The sequence below is a fragment of the Physeter macrocephalus genome, chromosome 20 (genome assembly GCF_002837175.3).
Source record: "Physeter macrocephalus isolate SW-GA chromosome 20, ASM283717v5, whole genome shotgun sequence".
NCBI classification, from domain to species: Eukaryota; Metazoa; Chordata; class Mammalia; order Artiodactyla; family Physeteridae; genus Physeter; species Physeter macrocephalus.
Genome location: NC_041233.1, coordinates 3,033,745 through 3,056,822, shown reverse-complemented (window position 1 = coordinate 3,056,822; position 23,078 = coordinate 3,033,745). Strand labels below are relative to the sequence as shown.

The 23,078-nt window shown below is 47.0% G+C and overlaps 1 protein-coding gene across 1 annotated transcript in view; it reads right to left on the bottom strand.

The window, feature by feature from the left end:
- DISC1 (DISC1 scaffold protein) overlaps positions 1–23,078 on the bottom strand; it is a 365,311-nt gene that overhangs the window by 242,745 nt on the left and 99,488 nt on the right. Inside the window, exons 4-5 of the mRNA XM_024117085.2 lie at positions 14,765–14,912; positions 1,699–1,828 (exon numbers count right to left, since the gene is read on the bottom strand). Of these exons, the coding sequence (XP_023972853.1) occupies positions 1,699–1,828; positions 14,765–14,912 (278 nt within the window). The remainder of the gene's footprint in view (positions 1–1,698; positions 1,829–14,764; positions 14,913–23,078) is intronic.

Here is a 23,078-nt window from a genome sequence, read left to right as displayed (position 1 = left end):
TGACACAAACAGATGGAGAGATATACCATGTTCTTGGATTGGAAGAATCAATATTGTGAAAATGACTATACTACCCAAAGCAATCTACAGATTCAATGCAATCCCTATCAAACTACCAATGGCATTTTTTGCAGAACTAGAACAAAAAATCTTAAAGCTTGTATGGAAACACAAGAGACCCTGAATAGCCAAAGCAATCTTGAGGGAAAAAAATGGAGCGGGAGGAATCAGACTCCCTGACTTCAGACTATACTACAAAGCTACAGTAATCAAAACAATACGGTACTGGCACAAAAACAGAAATATAGACCAAAGGAACAGGATAGAAAGCCCAGAGATAAACCCACGCACCTATAGTCAACTAATCTATGACAAAGGGGGCAAGGATATACAATGGAGAAAAGACAGTCTCTTCAATTAAAAAAAAAAGTGCCAGTTTATTGGAGAATATTTTCAAATAGCGACAATGTTTGCTTCCCTTTGCCACCTTGCTATTGTATGGACTTGGATGGGCAAACTCAGATAATAAGAACACTCTGCATGAGGCAGGGGCAGCGGGAGGGCTTCCTGTAACATGTCTGAGCCCCATTAACTTGTCTAAGGTCATTCAGCTGTTTGGAGCCTAAGCCAGCTCTTGGACTCAGTGTTAAAGCCCTCAGCTCTTTTCAGAAGTCAATGCTCCCCATTCCTGCCTCAAGGCAGGTGTGGACAGAGCTTCAGGGCTCCTTGTCTCTGGGGGACACTGTCGACTTCCAGAGCTCCTGGTTGCCTCCTGGCTGGAATTCAGGGCTGCACCAAGATTTCTAGCCCCTGATGATTCTCGGCCAACTTGCATCCACTGCTCTGGGCCAACCTGGAGCTCCCACAATGCCCCAGTCATTCCCAGTCTTTCCCAGTCCCACCCACCTTGCCCAGTCCACACTTACAGCTCTGCCTCCTGACAGGTGCTACTCACAGTCCAACCTGACAGCCAATTTCCATAAAGCATTGCCACAGCTCAGATTTTTTTTCTGCCTTCTAAAAGAACCTTCTTCAGGGCAAAATGAGAAGAGGTGACAAACTGGCCTGGCAGACAAGGATTGATCGTTGATTCTGTGACTCACTCAGGCTCTGCTCATGTCTTTAACTATGACCCGAATGCCGACCCAACAAAGGCCCTGATGCTGCTCCTAAGTCATGCCCTGACAGTGTCTCCAGCTAGGGGCCTGACGCTAAGCCTCACTCAGACCCTGTTGCTCACCCTTAGTCCGGCCCTGATGCTGGTCATAAATAAGGCCCTGAGGTTCTCAGTAACTAAGGTCTTGATACTATCCCTAGGTCATTTGCTGACATGATCCCTAGGCGTTACCCTAACTCTGTCCCTAGCTAATGTCCTGCCTCTTATGCTAACTGAAGCCCTTATGCGATGCCGACGTCAGGACATGAATTGAGTCCCAAAGCATATTCAAGGAAAGCATATTCAACAGGTAATGAGGAATAGCAAAAACAGGCACACACACCGCCAAGCTTTCAACCCCTCATTTGTAATGAGACTCCCGACAGGCCCCCTAGTCACCACCCTCCACCTTGTGCTTCCAGGTGGACAGCCAATGCTCTAATTGCTGCACTCAAGCAAAGCAAAGACCCACTTTGCTGCCTTTGGCTCAAATGGATAAGAAAAATGCTGTCTTATTTCTTGAAGATTCTTCACCCACTTACCTGTAACTGCTGCTTTTCTTGGAGAAGCCAATCTCGCCTGGTGATGGACACAAGCAGGTTGTCCTGAGCGGTGGGTTCTGACATCTTCTGCTCCATTCTGAGCTGGGCTTGGGTGTCGTCACTGCCAGCTCTTAAAACAAAACGTACATATTGGTACAGATACGGATGAGCTGAAATCCTCAGATCTACAACAATGTTAATGGAAAGAAGGTCCATAAAGTGGCCCCCAGCGGCTCTCATCCTTAGGAGGGTCATAGGGGTGAGGTCCCTAATGTAAGTTTTTGTTTTAATGACAATCTGTCGGCGCTTCGGCTGTTTCCCAGAGCCACCTTGCTTAATTGGACTGGGCACCGTCCAGCACTGTAGCTATGCGTGTGGCTATCTGTGCTGAAAATGTAAAATACACACCAGATTTTAAAGACTTAGTATGAAACAAAGAGTGCAAAACAGCTCATTAATGATATTTACGTTCATTACCTGTTGGAATGACAATGTTTTTGATATATTGGGTTAATTAAGTATATTTTAAAAATTAATTTTACTTGTTTTTTCTTACTTTTAAAAAATGTGGCTACTAGAGCATTTAAAATCAGGTATGTGATTTGCATTATACATCATTGGACAGCTCTGCCTGGACCATCCAGAGCAAAATTCCAGGGCTGATCTTGGCTGTGGAGATGACAAAGAGGGTTGACTGATGCTTGGGTCAGAGATTCTCAGAAATGGTTTGCTAGAAGACTGTCAAAAACCACTAAAAATCTGTTTGGCTCTTTCTCCCATGCTCACAAGAGTTGGCATATTTGGTTGAAGCAACGCTGGTGAAGATGCGGCCCAGGCTGCCACCTTATGCTGGTGAGTTGCTGTTGCAGAAGCCTTGCAGGTGTTTCTCATCAAAGGATGACAAATCAATTTATAAGCGGTTACAGCAGTAAACAAGACTTGTCCCCTGCACAGAGCAGAGGCAATGGATAAACCAAGGCCACGGACAAACGCTCCCCCCAGGGCTCAGACCTACTCACTGAAGGAGTGGAAAGGTAGAAGCCATGCTCTCACTTCCTACATCTTAACATGGCCCTTACGTTAACAAGGGGGCCTACCAAGCACCACAGTGAAACAGCCCTAATATTCTTAGAAACAATGATAGAAAATATGTCACCTCAGCTTTTCTAAGTTAGAAAACAGTGGCCACAGAAAAGGGCCAAAAGAATAAATTTAACTGGAGAAAAAAAATTGCAGAAAGGAAACTTTCAAGCAAGACAAAATAATAATGGTTTAGCCATTAAACAAAGAAGTCAAAAACCTTTTGCTCCTCCTCAAGGACTATAGGTAACATTCTGAGCCATGTCCTTTGAGCTCTTTGGCAGATATTGAAACCCTCACCAGGTAGAAGAAGTTAACTGTATGCTGCTCACAAGCACACAGACCCCAGACCGGTTGGAACCAGAAGGTTGATGATGTTGACTCTCAGTTACCTCACTACCAACCAATCAGAAGAAGGTCCACGAGCTGATCACACACCCCACAACCCCCCTCCCTCACCCTCTCTTTATAAACCTTTCCCTGAAAACTGTCGGGGAGTTTGGGGGTCTTTTGAGCACTAGCTACCTGGACTCCTTGCTTGGCGCCTGCAATAAACACTGCACTTTTCTTCACCCCAACCTGGTGTCAGTAGATTGGCTTTCCTGGGTGTGGGCAAGCAGACCCAAGTTTGGCTCCGTAACACTGGGTCACACAGAGAGCAAGAAGCAGCGGTGAGGAGTCCACCAAAGGGCCATCAGGCTGGTTGCCACTTTCCAGCCCTTCCCTGGACACCATACTCCAGTCAGGTTTCAGCAAGATTACAAACTCCTGTTTCTTCCTGGCTTCTAGCCACATGCCACCCACACCTGCTGGCTAAGTCCCCTTTTGCCCATGATTCAACACAGGCAGCTGAGAGTGACAGCTTCAAGGAAGTAGACGACCACGGTTTGAGCGCTAACTCCACCTTTTTCTAGCTATGTGTCCTTGGACTTACCAAACCTCTCTGAACCTCACCTCCCTTGTTTTTAAAATGAGGATGATGGTGAGGCTGATGCTTTCCCTATATGGCTCTACATGGCTGACTACGGGATCAAATGTATTCAACAAATGGCCACTGAGTGCCTACCCTGTGCAGGTCCCACCCTCACCCTGGGGCCATACGGGGACTCTGTCCTCGGGGAGCTGGCCGCTTCCCTCCCACCTCAACGTTGGCATCAGGAGACTGAATGCTGTGCTCACGTCCACTGGACACACCGTCCTTTGTAATGAAGAGTAAAGATGAGATGTTTCTGAGGACCCTTTCCATGTATCAGAAGGGGGAGGGGGGTGGTCCCTGGAAGGAAACCACCATCAGCTATTGTGGGAATGGAACCCACGTCCTCCCCTGGGCCCCCGAGCCTCAGCCTGTCCACCCAGCCTCTCGCTCTGGACGGTGAACCTCAGCCCATCTCGAGCTGCTGTCCCCAAGGCCCAGCACTGAGCAGGGCTTAGCAAATATTTACCGAGTGACTTCATGAGTCCATGGCCTGGAAAAATCCAGAAGCTGTTTATATTCAGCTTTCGATTGCGTTAGATCATTTCTTCACACTAATTTATTTCTCAATTCGCTCTGCTTATGCAAGTATTAAGAGTTTCCTGAATTTCCTAAACAGATACCATCTGGGTCGGGATGGGAGTTAGTGAAGGAAATCAACACAGAATTGAAAATGAGCTGCAGGGGAACTACAGGTGGGTCACTGGGAATTCTCCTTATTATCGTTAATCACATTCATTACTTAATCCATAAAAAAAGCCCCTGTGATTCACCGAAACTCCTCTCAGACTTTGACTCTGGGTAGAGAAAGCCATGCACAGATGGCTGAGTGGTGGCCCCAGGACAAAAGACGGCTCGGGAATGAAGCCGGGGACCGGTTTCCATCTCAGCCCATCAGCCCTCAGAGCCACACTTCCTCTGCCTCCTACAATGCTGTTCCCTTTATTTTAATAAACCCCAACGTGTAATCCCAAATGTCAGTGCAAATTAGCCTTGCTATAAACTAATCAGTACGGAAAACGAGCAAATCCCTCAGGAGCAAGAATTAAAAACACGTGGGTTGGAACGTTAGCGCAGCACTCGGTGCCCACGGGGACTCGGGGTGTCTAGGACCACACTATCAGCCCCGGGTTTCATGCAGGCCCCCATCTGCCCAGTGCTGGAAAAATCCTGGCCTTATCTACTTTTGTCTTTTCCACCAATCACTTAAAGAAGGATAAAACCCATTTGTAAAATAAGATCCTACACCACTGAAAACAGTATAGATCCAAATTGCACAGGAGAGCATATTGCATCCCAGGGATAACATGGACCACGTGACTTTTGTGAGTACAGAGTTCAGTAATATTGAGAAAAGAATGAATCCCACCTGGGGGGAGGTGTTTCCTGAGAGTGTGCACCTGTGATGAACCCACCCGGTCACCTCCTCTGCAGCTGGCTCGCAGGGCCCGGGGCCCTCCAGTGTGCTGCCTTTGCTTGGAGGGCCGCCTTCGGGAACGTCTAGAGTGAGACAGGGCAGAGGGGAGCCCAGACATTCCACCAGCTGGGACATCCCGCGCCAGAACGGCTCTTGGCAATTGCTGTGGTTTATACAGTTGTACGTATAACACAGAGGGTCCCTTTCCAGACAGGAATGACAGTCATCACGATGCCAGGAAAACTTCTATGTGGTGCCACTGCTGGCATCGTAGTTTTAATTGAGGACAGAACCAAAACGGATGCTCTCATTTTCACAGGGAGGAAAACCTCAGCTCAGATGACCACTTCCGGCTACAAGACTTGAGTAGGACCTTCTGAATACCTTTGCCAACTCCTGCCCCATATCGAGGACTATTCTATCAAATTTATGTCATCCGACGAATGTGTTTCCATCCCTCCCTCGTTGGGAAGATGGTGATAACGAAGTGGTTTGGGCCAGTGATGCAATCAATGAAGTGTGCGTTAAATCTGGAAATAGCTTTCTTAGCCAACAAACAACGTCATAAATGACTGAGGCCACTCTGATGGCACAATAGAACATTGTAAATTTGCCAGGGACAATGTAGGTGACTTTACAGTTCTTCCTTATATATCTGATCTGGGTCTAAAAGTAAGGAGAGTGGAGGAAAAGTCATACACCTTAGAAAAGTGGACATCATTGGTTTCTACGATCTTATCCCACATATAGACATGACAGCCTTGCAGGAGGGGCACGTGGACATTTACTTGGGTTTATAATAACCACGCCCAATACAACAGGCTTCAGACAGACTTCAGCTGAATTTGAGCCAAGAGGATGACACAGGAGACCTTCATTTGGAAGTTTTATCTATAATCCACTGATTTTGAAACAAATTCCGATAAGTCTTCTGTGACTCCCTTCAACTGTCGTTTCTCCTCTTTTCCTTCCTCCCTTACTTCTCAAGGTGATGACAAGGGATCAGAGGTGGGTCTCCTGGGAGAGACGCAGGCCGGCTAGTCCCCATTTGGCTCGAGCTGTGATTAGGGGTTGAGAAACGTCTCCTGCCATGTCGGTAACACGGATCATTTTTATGCCACCTCATTTTACATCTCTGGTAAAATGTGTCTGTAACAGTTATTTTCTTTTGCCGTGTATCTCCATCCCAGCCTGTGAACTTAGAGCTGATCATCGCTGAATTCTGTGGTGTGATGGTCCCGACACGACAATGAAATGGAAATAAAGAATCACATGTTTCAAAGGGAAGAGAGGAAGAGCTGGTCAGAGGAAAAATGACTCAGCCCAGAAGCATCATGAGCTACACAACATTCATCTGTTCCAATCAGAAAGGAAGTAGGTGGGCAGGAAGTATCTGGACAGGCAAACCAGAGCCCTGCCTTGATAAGCCACATTGGAAAACCATCGTATATCTTTGTTTTTAAACTCTGCTGTACTTTGTTTACTTGTGTTTTAAGTTATCTATGGGGAAACGGTCTTTGATAAAGGGCACTTTGCATACACACACACACGTGCACACACACAACTGAAGATGTAAACATGACCCGTTTTCATGTACATGGTGGTGCAGGTCCAGTGGGAAAACACATAGGATGTACAGTCAGAGAAAAGCAAGGTATCAATGAGAAAATTATCAGTCATATGTGCACAGGAGACCAAACCTCTCTCTTAGGAGAAAGGAAAAAGTAACTTTCCTTGGACTGGGTGAAAGATACAGCAAAAGCAGATTCCCGATCATTGCTGTGCTAGGATGTTGAGGTGGAATTTTCCAGTTGCTCCAGAATCAGACGCAAACGCTGAAGGACACAGGCCTAAATGCCCTCCACCCCGAATCGGGAGCAGCGAGGGAGGTGTCCACCCAGGGCCGCACAAGCTGCAAACCACCAGCACCCTCACTCACCACCGTGCTGACCGTGCAGGAAATGGAGTCTTCATGAGAGGTGCTTCCCTGCCCAAGCCCCCAGCCCCGCATGGGGGCAAACAGGGAGTAAACTCTCCCACCCAAACCAAATGAAGGAAAAGCAAGTCCACTAGACCCCCTCTTCCAGCCAGGGGGTGTCCTGCAAGGAAGGCTGACGTCTGGTTCTCCCGTATGAACCTCTATCTGCGTCTGGTTCTCTCTGGAGCAAAATCTGAGACAAGGAGCTGAGTTCGGGCTGCTGTTTGGCCAGAGTGGGTGGTAGGAAGAGGAAAAGTCAATAAACCGTGTGCTATGGAGCTGATCACCACAAAGGCAACTGGGGCGCCAACCAACTGGGAAACGTCCTGGGAGAAAATGTGTGGAACACTCCTCGAAGCTGTCCCCCTGGACGTGGGGACGCTGGAGCATTAATCTTCCCTCAGGGGCATCACTCACTCCCCTTCCTCACAAGAGGCAGGGAAAGCCCCGTGGCAGAGAAGCCTGTCGGGTGCAAAGCCGTCAGTGGGCACAAAAGCGTCCGCAGCTGGAGAGGGAATCAGAGGGAGGCCAAGGGGATGGGACGCGGGGCATCAGGTCTCTGCAGCAATCCCCGTCCACACGGCGACCCTGTGACGCACCGCCGCCCGTCGAGCAGAGACGAAGGAACGGGAGAGCCACAGCAGGGCAGAGGGCCTGAACCGGCCGACCCGCACTCCCACCGCTCGGTGTGGCAACGATACGGGAGCTTCCTGTGAATCAAGTGAACCCAACAAAAGGGATCCTCCCAGCAAGGGCACCCCACAGGCCAAGGAGACCCAGAGAAAGAGGATGGGTGACACGTGAAAAACGGTGGTTGCCCCCGTGGGGTGGAGAGATTGTGTTCACGTCAGGATCAGGGAGGCGCTGCAGTGGCCTCTGGGGACCCCGCACCCGCGTCCCACAAGAGAGGGGATGTGTCAGCACGTATTCACGGGGGTATCAGCACCTCTGTTGGCCGGGGGGCAGCGAGGGCCCACAAGGGGAGGGTTACAAACACTGGACGGGGAAAGATTTGAATTGGACGTATGAATGATGCTTCAAACTAGACTCAATGGATGAGCATCAGTAACTGAAAATGCCCCAGACATCTGTATTTTCTGCCCAAGATACCATAGAGAAATGGGGGAAATGTGTTCAACAGAGCACAGCAGACCAGAGAACAGACAAACCACGATGCCTTTGTACCCTGCTGAGTAGAGATACACCAATGACCCAGTTATATTACAGAGCAGTGCGGTACCAAAGACAGAGACAAACGCATACCAAACCATTTGAGTACCAGTAATCTGCTTTAGAGGAGCCCAGTTAACCCCTGGGGTGACAGCTAACACTCCCTGGGCTGCTGGAAGGACCTGGACAAAGCCAGTATGATTCAGGGTGACACACAGAGAATTAAACAGTGCTTTTTAGAATGATGAATTAAACAGGGATTATTATGAACAAAATTACTTGGGTGTTTACATTTCCTCAGATCTTATTCTAAACCAAATTTTCTTAACTTGAGAGCCAAAGGCCCCCTAGAGAGGGAATCAATAAGCTCAGAAGATCTGCACGCAAGTGTTTGTATGCAGTTGTCCGTATGTTTGTACATACGTGGTTCTGTGATGGAAGAAATCTATAGCTTTCATTAGATCCTCTAGGAAACCCTTGATCCCAACATGGCGAAGGGGTACTTATTTGTGTTGTTATTAATCAGTATTGAAAATGTGCCATGCCAATGCAACTTTTTTATTTCTACAGGAAAAGCACCATCATTGGAAAGCATTCTGTTTCTCCCTGGACTCGGAAAGCCCCTGGCCTGGGAGAAACCTTCCCATCCAGGCTCTGGCTGCCTGAGCTCGGGCCAGACACCCCGTCCCCCTGGTGGCCACTGTGAGAACTGCAGGCAAAGCCCCTGGTTCGGGGGAAACCTGCGAGTCCAGATAATCCCGCTGATGACACTCGTCACAGGCTGGATGGGCAGTCGGCACAGTGAGAGACGATTTTTTAAATTATTAATGACTATGTAATTATGTTAACGCGCAGTAGAAAAATATAAGAAAGGAACTGATTCTGAGTCATTGTTCTCTGTGTTAATAATGGGACAGATGGCTTTGGCACGAGAAAAGCCAAGATAATGCTTAAATAACTGAAGTGTGGAAAAGAGCGATCTGATTCAACCCCCTCCTTTTCTCATGAGGGGAGTGAAGTGTGGAGACGGTAGGAAACTACGTCAGGTCACATAGAGCTGGGTAGTGCAAGAGACAGGACCAAATCCAGGTTTCCTGGAGCTCCAATCGGGGCTTCTTCAAGATACCGTGGGGACTTCCCTGGTGGCGCAGTGGTTAAGAATCCGCCTGCCGATGCAGGGGACACGGGTTCGAGTCCTGGTCCGGGAAGATCCCACATGCCACGGAGCAACCAAGCCCGTGAGCCACAACTACTGAGCCTGCGCTCTAGGGCCCGCGAGCCACAACTACTGAGCCCATGCGCCACAACTACTGAAGCCCGCACACTCTAGAGCCCGTGCTCCGCCACCGCAGTGAGAAGCCCGCGCACCGCAACTAGGGAAAGCCTGCGTGCGGCAACGAAGACCCAACGCGGCCAAAAATAAATAAATGAATGAATTAATTAATTAACTTTTTTTTTAAAAAGATACTGAACCTCCTCCTTGCGGGGTGTGTCAAAAGCAAGGCTGAAGGAGTGTTTTCTCCAGGGCAACTGAACCACGTTAGAGTGAAGGTTCTTCCTCTCTCCCTCTCTATACACATGCATCTTGGTGAACCTACATGTAGATACACATATGTATCACATTCATTCATTCCGTGAATATTTATGGAATACTTATCATAGGTCAGCCACTGCTCTAGTGTCTAGGAATAAAAAGATAAATGCAATACAGTCTTGTCCTCAAGGAGCTCACAGTCTGTCAGAGTAGACAGATATTCAAGGAAACAGATTAATTTAAGAGCCAAGGCAGGGGTGAGGTCATTCAAGGTCCTCCAGTAATGCAAGGGGTAGATGCTGTGACTGACACGGGCAAGGCTTCACAAGGATGGGAGCTGAGCTGAGTCGTGAAGAATGAGCAACAGTTAGGTGACAACTTCTACCACTTCAGCGTGTGTCAACTGCAGGGGCTGGTGACGCCTAGTGAAATTCCGGCTGCTGGAAAGCTAGGCAAGAGCTGCACTGGAAAAGCTGTGAATGTCACGCTAAGCAACACAGACCTTATCCCAAGAACAATGAGGGCCACCGTGCATGACACAGCGTTTCCACCTGAGGCATCACGGAAGATGAATAAGAGGGAGTAATATTAAAAAAAAAAAAAAGCAGCAGAGGGAGGCCCGCATACCAAAAAAAAAAAAAAAAAAGAGGGAGTAATATTGAGATCAGGAACACCAGCCAGGAGACCGCTGCAAGAATCCAGATCACAATTATTAAATCAGAATGGAAGCACTGACATGAGGATAAGCAAGGGGTGCAGGAATGCAGTAAAAGACAGCGGAGTCCACAGGACTTGGTCCCCAGTTGGATTGGGGATTAAGGCCTAAGGGGAGGAGCAGAGGCTGAACCAGAGCTCTTACTTGGGTCACTGGGTAGATGGCAGCATAAGTCACTGAAACTGGGGATCCAGGAGCAGGGACTGACTGGGGAGAAAGAGAGTAAATTTAATAACTAGATAGTTTTAAAAGATAGTCAATTTAGTAAAGGCAAGAATACAACAACACGGGCTTCCCTGGTGGCGCAGTGGTTGAGAATCCGCCTGCCGATGCAGGGGACACGGGTTCGAGTCCCGGTCCGGGAAGATCCCACGTGCCGTGAAGCGGCCGGGCCCGTGAGCCATGGCCGCTGAGCCTGCGCGTCCGGAGCCTGTGCTCCGCAACGGGAGAGGCCACGACAGTGAGAGGCCTGCGTACCGCAAAACAAAACAAAACAAAACAAAAACAGAATACAACAACAGTAAACTTTTAAGGTAAAAAGGTAGTACGCTTAGTAAAGCTCAGGGAGTTGTTCAAAAGAAAGCCGAGTTGTGGGCTGGAATTTTAGAGAGAGACCAGGGGTAGGGATAGAAATTTGAGGGAAATTAGGAACTTCCCTGGCGGTCCAGTGGTTAAGACTCTGTGCTGCCAGTGCAGGGGGCCCGGGTTCAATCCCTGGTAGGGGAACTAAGATCCCACATGCTGCACGGCGTGGCCAAAATAATTTAAAGAAAGAAAAAGAAAAAGAAATTTGAGGGAAATTAGTACATTAGTGGTACCTGAAGCACAGGAGTATCTGAGATCCCCCAGAGAGAGTATATAAAGTGGGAGGAGAGGATGGAGAAAAACAGAAGACAGAGGAGCATCAATATGAAGGGGTTGGGGAGAGAAACAGGAGCTCTTCAGAAATGGAAAGGAATGGCCCGCAGGGCAGCAAGAGCAGGAAAGAGTGATTTGAGAAGGCCAAGGTGAGAGAGTTTCAGGGATGAATCCGATTGATCAAAAGTTCTAGACGGTGCCGTGACAATGCACAGAAGCATTTTAAGATGACTTTGAAATTGAGCAACTAGAAAATCATTACCAACTTTGAGAGCGGCCAAGATAGAAATCAGAGCCCAGTGGGCTCAAAAAGTGAATGGGAACTAAAAACAGCATCCAGGTAACTCCTGTGAGGAAAGGAGACAGGGTGAACAAGGTACGCCACGGGTTTATATGGGCATCATAAATGATTAATAATGTACTTCTGTGGGGAACATATTCGGTTGAGCGACATGAACATGCTATCTTTATGGGTCACAGTCAAATATGAGAAAGGGCAGGGGGTGTAACCTGAGTGAGAAAGCAGGACATCGCCTTTATTTTAGTTCACCGTGTTCTATGAGACGCTCAGCCGAGACCATAACAAAGCATCACTCTCCAACCACATCATGTGTAGCTAAAGAGACGATCGTTGGAGAGCAGGTGCCAGCTCAGACTCAGAGAGATAGCGTGGGAAGCTAGTTCCAAACTGGGACTCAAGCCAGAGGCGAGGTTTCTGCCCAGGCTCGGTACCCACCCACTGGGGGCCTGCATGAGTCCCTGAAGCCTTCCTGGGCCTCGTTTCCTCATCTCTAAATACAGATAGGGATGTAGATGATGAGGATGTAATCTCCATAGAGATACATATATCAATATACAAAATCTACCACCCCCTGGAATTGGCTCGAGGATTCAGTGAATTACTTCTTATTCATCAAAAGAAGACTAGATAAGCAAAATGTGGTACATAATACAATGGAACATGATTCAGCCTTCAAAAGGAAGGAAATTCTGACGCGTCACAACATAGACGAACCCTGGCTCAGTGAAATAAGCCAGTCACAAAAGGACAAATAGCATATGATCCCACTTATGTGAGCTACTCAGACTAGTCAAATTCATAGAGACAGAAAGTAGAAATGGTGGTTGCCAGGGGTTGGGAAGGGGGGACAAGGGAGTTAATGGGATTTTTTTAATTGAAGTATAGTTGACTTACAATGCTGTGTTAGTTTCTGGTATACAGCAAAGTGATTCAGATACATTAAAATATATATATACATATATTATATATATATATATCTTCCTCATATTCTTTCCGTCGTAGCTTATTACAAGATACTGAATACAGTTCCCTGTGCTATACAGTAGGACCTTGCTGTTTAGCTATTCTATATAAAGTAGTGTGTACCTGTGAATCCCAAACTCCTAATTTATCCCTCTCCCCCCTCTTTCCCCCTTTGGTAACCATAAGTTTGTTTTCTATGTCTGTGAGTCTGTTTCTGTTTTGGAAATAAGATCAATTGTATGATATTTTAGATTCCACATATAACTGTTATCATATGGTATTTGTCTTTCTCTGCCTTTGTCTGACTTACTTCACTTAGTATGATCATCTCTAGGCCCATCCATGTTGCTGCAAATGGCATTATTTCATTCTTTTTTATGGCTGTGTAATAGTCCACTGTATATATGTCCCACACCTTCTTTATCCATTCATCTGTCCATGGACACTTAGGTTGCTTCCATGTCTTGGCTATTGTAACTAGTGCTTCTATGAACATAGAGGGGCATATGTATCTTTTCGAATTAGAGTTTCCTCTGGATACTGGCCCAGGAGTGGGATTACACAATCATACCATTGCTCTATTTTCAGTTTTTTAAGGAACCTCCATACTGTTTTCCATAGTGGCTGCACCAATTGATATTCCCACCGACAAGGTAGGAGAGTAGGGAGTTAGACGGGGACAGAGTTTCAGTTTTGGAAGATGACAAAGTTCTGGAGATGGCTGGTGGTGACGGCTGCACAACAATGCGAATGTACTTAATGCCACTGAACTGTACACTTACAAATGGTTGAAATAGTCAATTTTATGTTATGTATCTTTTATCACAATGAAAATTTTTTTTAAGTGAGTTACTTCTTAAAGCACTTAGTGACTCTTAACGCAAGTAAGAGTGTTGCGCAAGTGTTGGTTAAATTAATAGAAACACAATACGCTGGCAGATGCTAAAAACGGCCCGAGCCTGGGGTGGAGGACCAGAAACACCCCCAAAGATCAAAAGAAAGAAAGAATTAAGTAGAACGTCAAGTTGGGAAGGGCCTGTGTGAGAAGGGGACAGGAAATAAGGTGATATGTCAATGTCAGATGAAAAAAGAATAGAAATATGGGATGTGAGATTCACCTGTTCTTTAAGAGAATCATGTACAAGTTCACTCAACCAACATTTATAAGGAAGCACCTACCAGGTACCAGGCACTCTGCTACGTGCTTCCCGCAAAACTGCAGGACAGGCACGTGAGAAAATAACCAGCCTCACTGTCAAGACGGGTTCTAGGGAGCTGCCAAGATCAACTGAATGTAAAATGAGGACTAGGCCGGACAGGCCTGTGATTGTCAGAGCCAGCTGGAAGCTGGAAGTAAAGTGTAATTGCTGTGGCCATGTTTACACCCAAGTAGAAGCAGACCTGCACTCTGATTAGGCTAACCGCATTCATCACTACCCCTTCCCCCTCAAGCCTTTACCCAAGGAGAGAGGTCACCAGCAGACAGATGAGAACCATGGTTCACACTTTTCCAACAGGCCATCACCTGGGACCCGGCCCCAGACAGCCTGACTTAGCTGGTCTGGGGAAGAAGCTGGACATTTAAAAACTCTCCAGGTGATTCAAACGTGCAGCCAGGATTGAGAGCCACTGAAATAGCTTCTGCCTTCCATCTAGTCCCGGTCCTGGGAGACCCTTGGGTAGCCGAAAGAGCAGAAGATGCTCTGGAGGAAGAGTCAGGAGGAGGATGTGTTTTCATCCCTCGGTCAGAGGGGGCCACCTGTGGATCTTACAGGATGACAGAATACCCAGCCGCCCTCGGCAAGAGGAAATCCAGCTCCGCCTTCTCAGGGGGTGGGCTTCCCAGGGGAGCTTAGCACCCAGCCGTGCCTGTGCTTGTCGACGGGCCCTGCTGGCGCTTAGCAGAAGGGCTTCCTAGCGCGTGTGACCCACCCCGGTCCCTGCCTCTGGAAGGAGCCCTCACCTGTCCAACCAGCAGAAAGGGTGCTTCCCGGGAAAACGCAGCGAAGGGTCTCCCGGGCTCTTCGCCACTCAGGAGCGGGGAGAGGGAAGAGGGCCCCCAGGGGAGAGTACATACCTCTGGGCCGCCCGGTGCAGGGTGGCCTGGGCCTGTGCCCTCAGGTGGCCCAGGAGGCCACTGAGGGCCGGGTGCTGTGAAGGGAGCTGAAAGTGCAGGCTGCTTCTCTCTTTCTCCAGGGCCTCTAATCTTTGTTGGATCATCTCAGCTGGAAAACAAAAATGATGAGAGGGGAATAAAGAACCATAAAACTCAAAACAGACAACCCAGTGTCCCTGGGCTCCACCTCCAGCCAACAGTCACCTCAATGACATAATACAAAGGTCACCTGTTTCTAGGTCAGCACTTTCATCTCTTGGTTCATGCTTTTAAGAATCTTCCGTCTTTTTATTGAAAACGCAGCCCCCTTGGCTTTCATTCTTCTATCGGAGGTTACAGTCTATGTGTTTACATGATGATTATCATTATGACCATCACACAGGAGGATACATCATACTAATTATTTTTAAAACCATGATGGCTATTTGGGAGAAAACCTGCTAATTTTGATGAGTCTGTATAACCAGTTGAAAAATATCAGTGCCCAAATGTTGACTTTTGAGAATGTTTCCTTAGAAACTGTCCATCAACAGAGAACCAGTCACACTTACTGAAGTCACAGAAGTGATGTTCAAACTGTCATGCTACAGCTGACCAGAGACCTGCTTCAGTTGGGTGGAGGGAAAGCAGGCTCAGGTGTCGTGTGCAGCAACCCTGAGTCTCTGGGGAATGTCAACTGCAAGACCTCCCCGTCACTTAGCCGTATGCCTTGTGACCAGTAGCCAGAAACCTGCTCAGAGAATTTGCCAAGGATTCATTCTAGCAATACCAGAAAGTGTCGTCTACTTCCTGTGCAAGACCAAGTGACAGCTACTGCCAGGGCTCTCAGTCTGTGCCACCTTCTTCAAAGAGACAGCGGAGCTAATTCAGATGCTACACTTACAACACACAGTGGCGTCTGGCCTGACAGGTCTTCTAGGATAACGCCGAAAGGTACCTGACCCCGTTCTCTAACACCAAGCTTCATACTTTTAGAATATTTTATTTTATTTTAATTAATTTTTACATTTTTATTAATTTATTTACTTTATTATTCAGTTATTTCCTTATTTTTTGCTGTATAAAATCAAAACTTCAGTGAAAAGCGAGCAAGTTCTTACCTTATATGCTTTAAAATAACATACTGATGCGGTCCTGATGCAGTGGTAAAGATGTATTAAGATACTATTACAGGGGCTTCCCTGGTGGCGCAGTGGTTGCGCGTCCGCCTGCCGATGCAGGGGAGCCGGGTTCGCGCCCCAGTCTGGGAGGATCCCACGTGCCGCGGAGCGGCTGGGCCCGTGAGCCATGACCAATGGGCCTGCGCGTCCGGAGCCTGTGCTCCGCAACGGGAGAGGCCACAACAGCGGGAGGCCCGCATACCACAAAAAAAAAAAAAAAAAAAAAAAAAAAAAAAAAAAAAAAGATACTATTACATAGGGATTAGGAGAAAACTGAGTTTGCACCTCAACTCTGACATTTCTAGCTGTCTGACCTTCAAGTGACTTAATCTTTCTAAGCTTCAATTTCCTAATCTGCAGAAACAGGCCTCATAATAGTCTGCACGTCATAAGATCTTCTGAGGATTAAATGAGATAATCCACACAAAGCATTTAGCACCAGGCCTGGCACCTATAGCACGTGTCCAAAAGGATCGGCTATTATTAGTAGTGCCAGCAAGTCCTGGCCTTCAAGTGTCCACAAGAAAGTCAGAAACCCAGGCTGGCGTCCCTCTGCTGGCCGCAGCATTGTAAACTGCACCCTCCCACGGCCAGGTGAAAAGTCCGCAGAGAACACAAGCTGATCCAGCAAAAGCAAACACTGGAAATGGGAAATTGACTGCTAAAAATCACATTCACAATGAATGGCAAAGGAAAATATGAATTATCCCAGGAAACAACTGGGATTAGGTATGTTCTGTGCTGTCATTCATCTGCAGAAGTGTGGATATCTTAAGTTATTTCTATTTTATGATTTTTAAAAGTGCACTAGATCACCCCACACCAGTCAGAATGGCCATCATCGAAAAGTTCTACAAACAATAAATGCTGGAGAGGGTGTGGAGGAGAAAAAGGAACCCTGCTACACTGCTGGTGGGAATGTAAACTGACACAGCCACTATGAAGAACAGTATGAAGGTTCCTTAAAAAACTACAAATAGAACTACCATACGACCCAGCAATCCCACTCCTGGGCATAAACCCAGAGAAAACCATAATTCAAAAAGAGTCATGCACCCCAGTGTTCACTGCAGCACAATTTACAATAGCCAAGACATGGAAGCAACCTAAACGTCCATCGACAGAAGAATGGATAAAAGAAGATGTGGTACATATATACAATGGGACATTACTTTTTTATAGCTATAAAAAAGAATGACATAATGCCATTTGCAGCAACATGGATGGGCCTAGAGATTATCATGCTAAGTGAAGTAAGTCAGAAACAGAAAGACAAATACCCTATGATATGACTTACATGTGGAATCTTTAAAAAAAATGACACAAATGAACTTATTTACAAGACAGAAGCAGACTCAGGGACTTCAAGAACAAACTTATGGTCACCAAAGTGGAAACGAGGTGGGGAGGGATAAATTAGGAGTTTGAGATTAACGTATACACACAACTATGTATAAAAGGGATAATCAACAAGGATCTACTGTAGAGCACAGGGAACTCTACTCAATATTCTCTAATAACCTATATGGGAAAAGAATCTGAAAAAGAACAGATATGTAACTACATATAAATGAATCACTTTGCTATACACCTGAAACTAACACAACATTGTAAATCAACTATACTCTAATATAAAATAAATTTTTTTTTTTTTTTTTCGGTACGCGGGCCTCTCAGCACAGGCTCCGGACGCGCAGGCTCAGCGGCCATGGCTCACGGGCCCAGCCGCTCCGCGGCATGTGGGATCTTCCCGGACCGGGGCACGAACCCGTGTCCCCTGCATTGGCAGGCAGACTCTCAACCACTGAGCCACCGGGGAAGCCCTAAAATAAAATTTTTTAAAAAAGAAGAAGTGCACTAGGATGGTCCTCACTGACTTTATAGCTTACGATTGTCTCTAATTTCTAACTTATCACCCACTCCATCCTCCCAAATGGCTATCACTGCTGCGACCTCCACTTCACATGCCAACATCATCTTGGGTTGGCATTGGGGTACATTCTACTGGTTCCCCCAAATTCCACCTCTACTGGAATATAGCCAATATTTCTATGAAATAGTTCATAGAAATATTGGCTATATTTATAAATGGAACATACCCTTTAAAAATTGTGAACCATTATACTGTACACCTATAACTTATACAATATTGTACAGCAACTATACTTTAATTTTTTTAAAATAAGAGGGAAAAAAATGCCAGCAGTCACTTAAGGTGATAGTTGATGTTTAATAGTAAGATGATAAAGGTTGTTTTCTTTCTTGGCATGGTTCATTTGATTTTGAGCCTGATGGCCCATCATCTGAATTATCTTGAATATCATCATCATTTTTCCTTCTAATAATAAATTTATTTTAGACCAGTGGGGAAAAATTACATACCTATTCACTAATTAGATACTCCCAGAGTATCTGGGAGTATCTAATTAGTGAATAGGCAGAGAGAGCTCTGTATCAGGCAGAGAGAGCTCCCAGCCAGGGCAAAGGCCCTGACGTGACAAACAGAGGAGAGACGGAGTAGCAGGAGATGAGGAGAGAGAGGCTATGTCACGGCTTCATCATCAGGCCCATAGGCCACTGTAAGGACTTCGGCATTTACTTTGGGGGAGTCGGGAGCCACTGGAGGGTTTGAGCAGTGTGGTGACGTGATCCACTCACATTTAGCAGGAAACCCGGATGCTCTGTTGAGAAGAGACCACAAAGGGCAGAAGCCTGGAGCCCAGTCACAAGGTTCTTGCAGTTCCCTAACCAGACCTGATAGCGGTCCACTTAGAGGCGAAAGTGGGGTATGCGCAGATTCCGGATGTCCTTCCACAGATGGGACACAGGGGACGAGAGAAGATGAAGTCAAGAGTGACTCCAGTGTTTTTGCCCTGAGCAGCCAGAAGGATGAAGTCACCAGGAGCTGGGGGCGGGTGGGGAGACCTGCTGTTCCCTCCCGCCAAAACATCCTTCCCCCACCAGCCCAGGCAAGTCCTACTCATCCTCAGGGTCTCAGCATCCCCTCCACGGGGCACCTTCCAGGCCCCACCCCACCCTCCAGGCAGGCTCTCCAAGACACCCAGACTCCTCGCATGAGGTACCTCACCTTGTCTCCACTAGTTCAAGGCCTCCTGTGACCATGAGCGAAGAACCCTCACCGTGCTTGTCACATCTTGTGACCTGCACCAAGGACACCACCTGGCTCGGAGGAGCTGTGCACAAAAACATGTCCAACTAAACTCAAGTGTAGATGCCCTCATAGTGTCTACTGTTTCGTGTATTTTTACAAGTTACTTTCCATTCTTTTCATTAGCAGCTGGATGAATAAAAGAAGCATAATACTCATCAAATCAAAAATCCACTGCCTACCTCACAATATTTCACTGCTCCTTCCAAAGGGGCCGTCTGGGCCCATCATCCGGGCCTGCAGCTGTGCATTCTCTGACTTGGCTTCTTCCTGTGTTTCCAGGTCTTGGTGATCCTCCCTGTAGTTTCCCCACACTCACACCTTCTGCATTTGCTCTGCGCCCAGTCCAGCCCAAGTTCCACCACTTCTGTGGCTGAGTTACTTCCCACCCGGGACCTCGCACCCTGAGCCCCCCATCATCTCTGCACATCATCCACTGGGCGCCACCTCCAGACACGCGGGTGTGAGCAGCTCACGAGCAAGCGAATGGACACAGGAATGCAGAGACTGTCACACGTTATCCCGAGGTGTTCTCAGAATCCTGGAGGAATTGCCTGGCCTCCAGGACCGAAGCCCAACGTCTGTGCCTGGCGTTCAGGACCACAAGCATGCTTGCCCAGCCTGGCTCTCTTCTGCCCCAGAGAGATGCAGTGGCGAAACAAGGTTGGAAAGAACATGGAATCACAATGCTAAGAATCAGGGCACCAAGCTGGTATAACCATTTTGGAAAACAGTTTGGCAGTATCTACTAATATACACTAAATATATACCGTGATCCTGTAATTCCACCCCTAGGAATATATCCAAAAGACATCCACCAAACAAGACATGTGATAACAGTCAAAACCTTATTTACAACAGCTTGAAACTCAAAATAACTCAAATGTCTTACTAAAAGGACCACAGATAAATAAACTACAATATGGCTATACAGTGGAAAACTACATAGCAATAAAAAATGGACGGACTACTGCTACACACAACAATATGGATGACTCTCATACACACGCTGTACGATTCCATTTACATAAAGTTCAAAAAGAGGCAAAACACCAAACTATGGTGAGGTCAGAATAATGTTTATCACGGGCATGGGAGGTAAAGGTATTGTCTGGGAAATGGAAATGAGGGAGTCTCACTGGGTGTTGGAAATACGCTACATCCTGATCTGGGTGGTGGTTACAGAGTGCATACATACATAAAAATTCATGGAGATTTACACTGTACAATAAAGATTTATGCACCTTATTACATGTTTTACCTCAATAAAGACAATTTTAGTGCATAAAAAAAAATCAGGGCACCTGAATTCTATCATTGGCTTCAACACCGATGGAGTACATAGTATCTGACAGATCACTTCCCCCATTAAAGTCTCAGAGCTTCATCCGTTAAATGGGAATAACATCTTCACAAGGGGTTTAATGAAATCATGATTGTCATTAAACAGCAAAGAGATGTACTGGCGATGTCTGAACTTTGGCTACTGTAACAAAGCATCACAGACTAGGCAGCTTGACAACAAACACTGATTTCTCACAGTTCTGAGGCTAGAAGTCTGAGATCAGGGTGGCCACGTCAGGTTCTGGCGAGGGCCCTTTCCTGGGCTGCAGATGGCAGACTTCTCACTGTGTCCTCACATGGCAGAAAGAGAGCAAGCTGGCCTCTTCTTACAAGGGCACTAATCCCATTCATGAGGGCTCCATCCTTATGACCTGATCACCCCAAGGGCCCAACCTCCTAATACCATCACTTTGGGATTGGGGTTTCAACATATAAGTTTGGAGGACACAAACGTTCAGTCCATCGTATGCTTCAAAGGGGAAGGGGGAAGCTTCAACTAGAGTGGCCCCTTTTAACCATTAATATAGATGGTGTGGGAAAATGGTTCTTCTAAAGAGGGAGGAGTGTTTGAAAATGATTGAAAATACTGTAGCATTTTTCACTTTCTAAATGCTATGCTTATTTGTTATTTCATGTGTTCATTCAATTAACAAATATTCTGGTAACTCAACATTATTAGGCTATAGGGTTGCAAAGATGAACAAGACATAGTCCTGGACTCAGTAACCTGGGACAAGGCTCAAAATTACAAACAGGCTTTGTCTTGTCTTCCTGTGCCGAGGTGTTGGGAGCGAGCTGCCCCACTGGTGGGGGGGGATGTGAAGGAGCACACAGTTATGCCCACCAGCACCTAGGATGCGGGGGGCAAGGGCCCCAGCAAGCCACACAGAGGCCTGTGGTGGCCGACGTGGTAACGTGCCCACCAATGCCTGAGGATGGAGCACATAGAGGGCAAGAGGCAGCAGGTAGAAGGGACAGCCAGGAGGAGGGGAGACAGGTCACAATGAGACATAAATAAATTGATAGAACAAGTAAGTAAATACATGGAGGATAAAGAGAGCCAGTTTTTTTTAGTACTGGAGGATATACTTACAATTATGGAAAGGGGTTAGGGCAGAAAGAACTTAGGAATGTTGTATTTGAATTAGAAGAACTTCTATGAACTGCTAGTTTTTTGTTTTGTTTTGTTTTGTTTTGTTTTTTGCGGTACGCGGGCCTCTCACCGCCGTGGCCTCTCCCGCCGCGGCCTCTCCCGCCGCGGAGCACAGGCTCCGGACGCGCAGGCCCAGCAGCCATGGCTCACGGGCCCAGCCGCTCCGCGGCATGCGGGATCCCCCCGGACCGGGGCACGAACCCGCGTCCCCTGCATCGGCAGGCGGACTCCCAACCACTGCGCCACCAGGGAAGCCCACTGCTAGTTTTTAATACAGATACTCACAGACAGATATGGAAATAGTTATAGATGTATGTGTGTGTGTTTACATATATTTTCTATCTTTATCCACTGAGAAAGCCTAGACGCAATGGTAGCCCAGCAGCAGCGAGCACACAGAGCACACCAATCCTGATTTCTAAACACCATGAAAGGAATTGGAGTCCCTTGGAGGAATGGCTGATTCTAGGCCTGAGGCAGGGTCAGTTCAAGATGAGTCTGGAATATCTTGTTGTACAAAAAAGGACAAGCTAAAGACTGATAGGGACATGTCACGTGAACATAAGAGCCACTTAGAAGGGGCTCCCATAGGCCAAATCTGGGATAATTCAAGAATGAAATAACTAATGCTATTAATGAAGTACAACCCAGCAAATAGAATAGGAACCCAATGCATCCATGCCAACAGATCGCCAACTGCTAAAAAGGAATGGAGCTTTGGTGGGGTGCAGGGTGTCAGTGTAATCTTAGCATCTAATCAGTTTCCAGAGGACAAATGGTAACCTCGTGCTGAGAAGCCTGGAAGCCACAAGCATAACCAGATGGTCAAGGTTAACATCAGCAGCAGTGGGACAGGTCTACCAAGTGTGACACCTGATAAGACGCACCAAGAACTACACAGTATCATTTCCATCACGTCCCTGTCAGGACTGCACGACCTGAATCCAGTCACGAGGAAACATCAGTGGACCGAGGTTGAAGGTCGTCCGACAAAATGTGAGGTCTGCACGCCTCGAAACTTTCAAGGACTTAAGGACTGAGTACTGAAGAATGGTTCTAAATAGGAGGAGACTAAAGGAACATGACAACCACATGTAATGTGTCTTCCTGATCCAGGAGGGAGAAAAGCACCACATTGGGATCGCCGGTGACGTGTGAATGGGGTCTGAGGGCCGGATGGCAGCGGTGGGTCAGTGCTGATTCCTCAACTGGGAGGGTTGCAGGGTGTGGGTGTGTGAGTGTCTTCGTTTGGGGAAATACATCATGAGGTATGTAGCGCTGATGGGGCATCACGTCCGAAGCTCACTTTCCAGCAGTCAAAAAGACTTAGTGATACGTGCATCCAGCTGCGGAACCAGAGTGAGGGAGATATGCGAGTTCTTTGTACTGTACTTTCAACTTTTCTGTAAGTGGAAAATTATTTCAAAATAAATTCTTGTTAAAAATTAT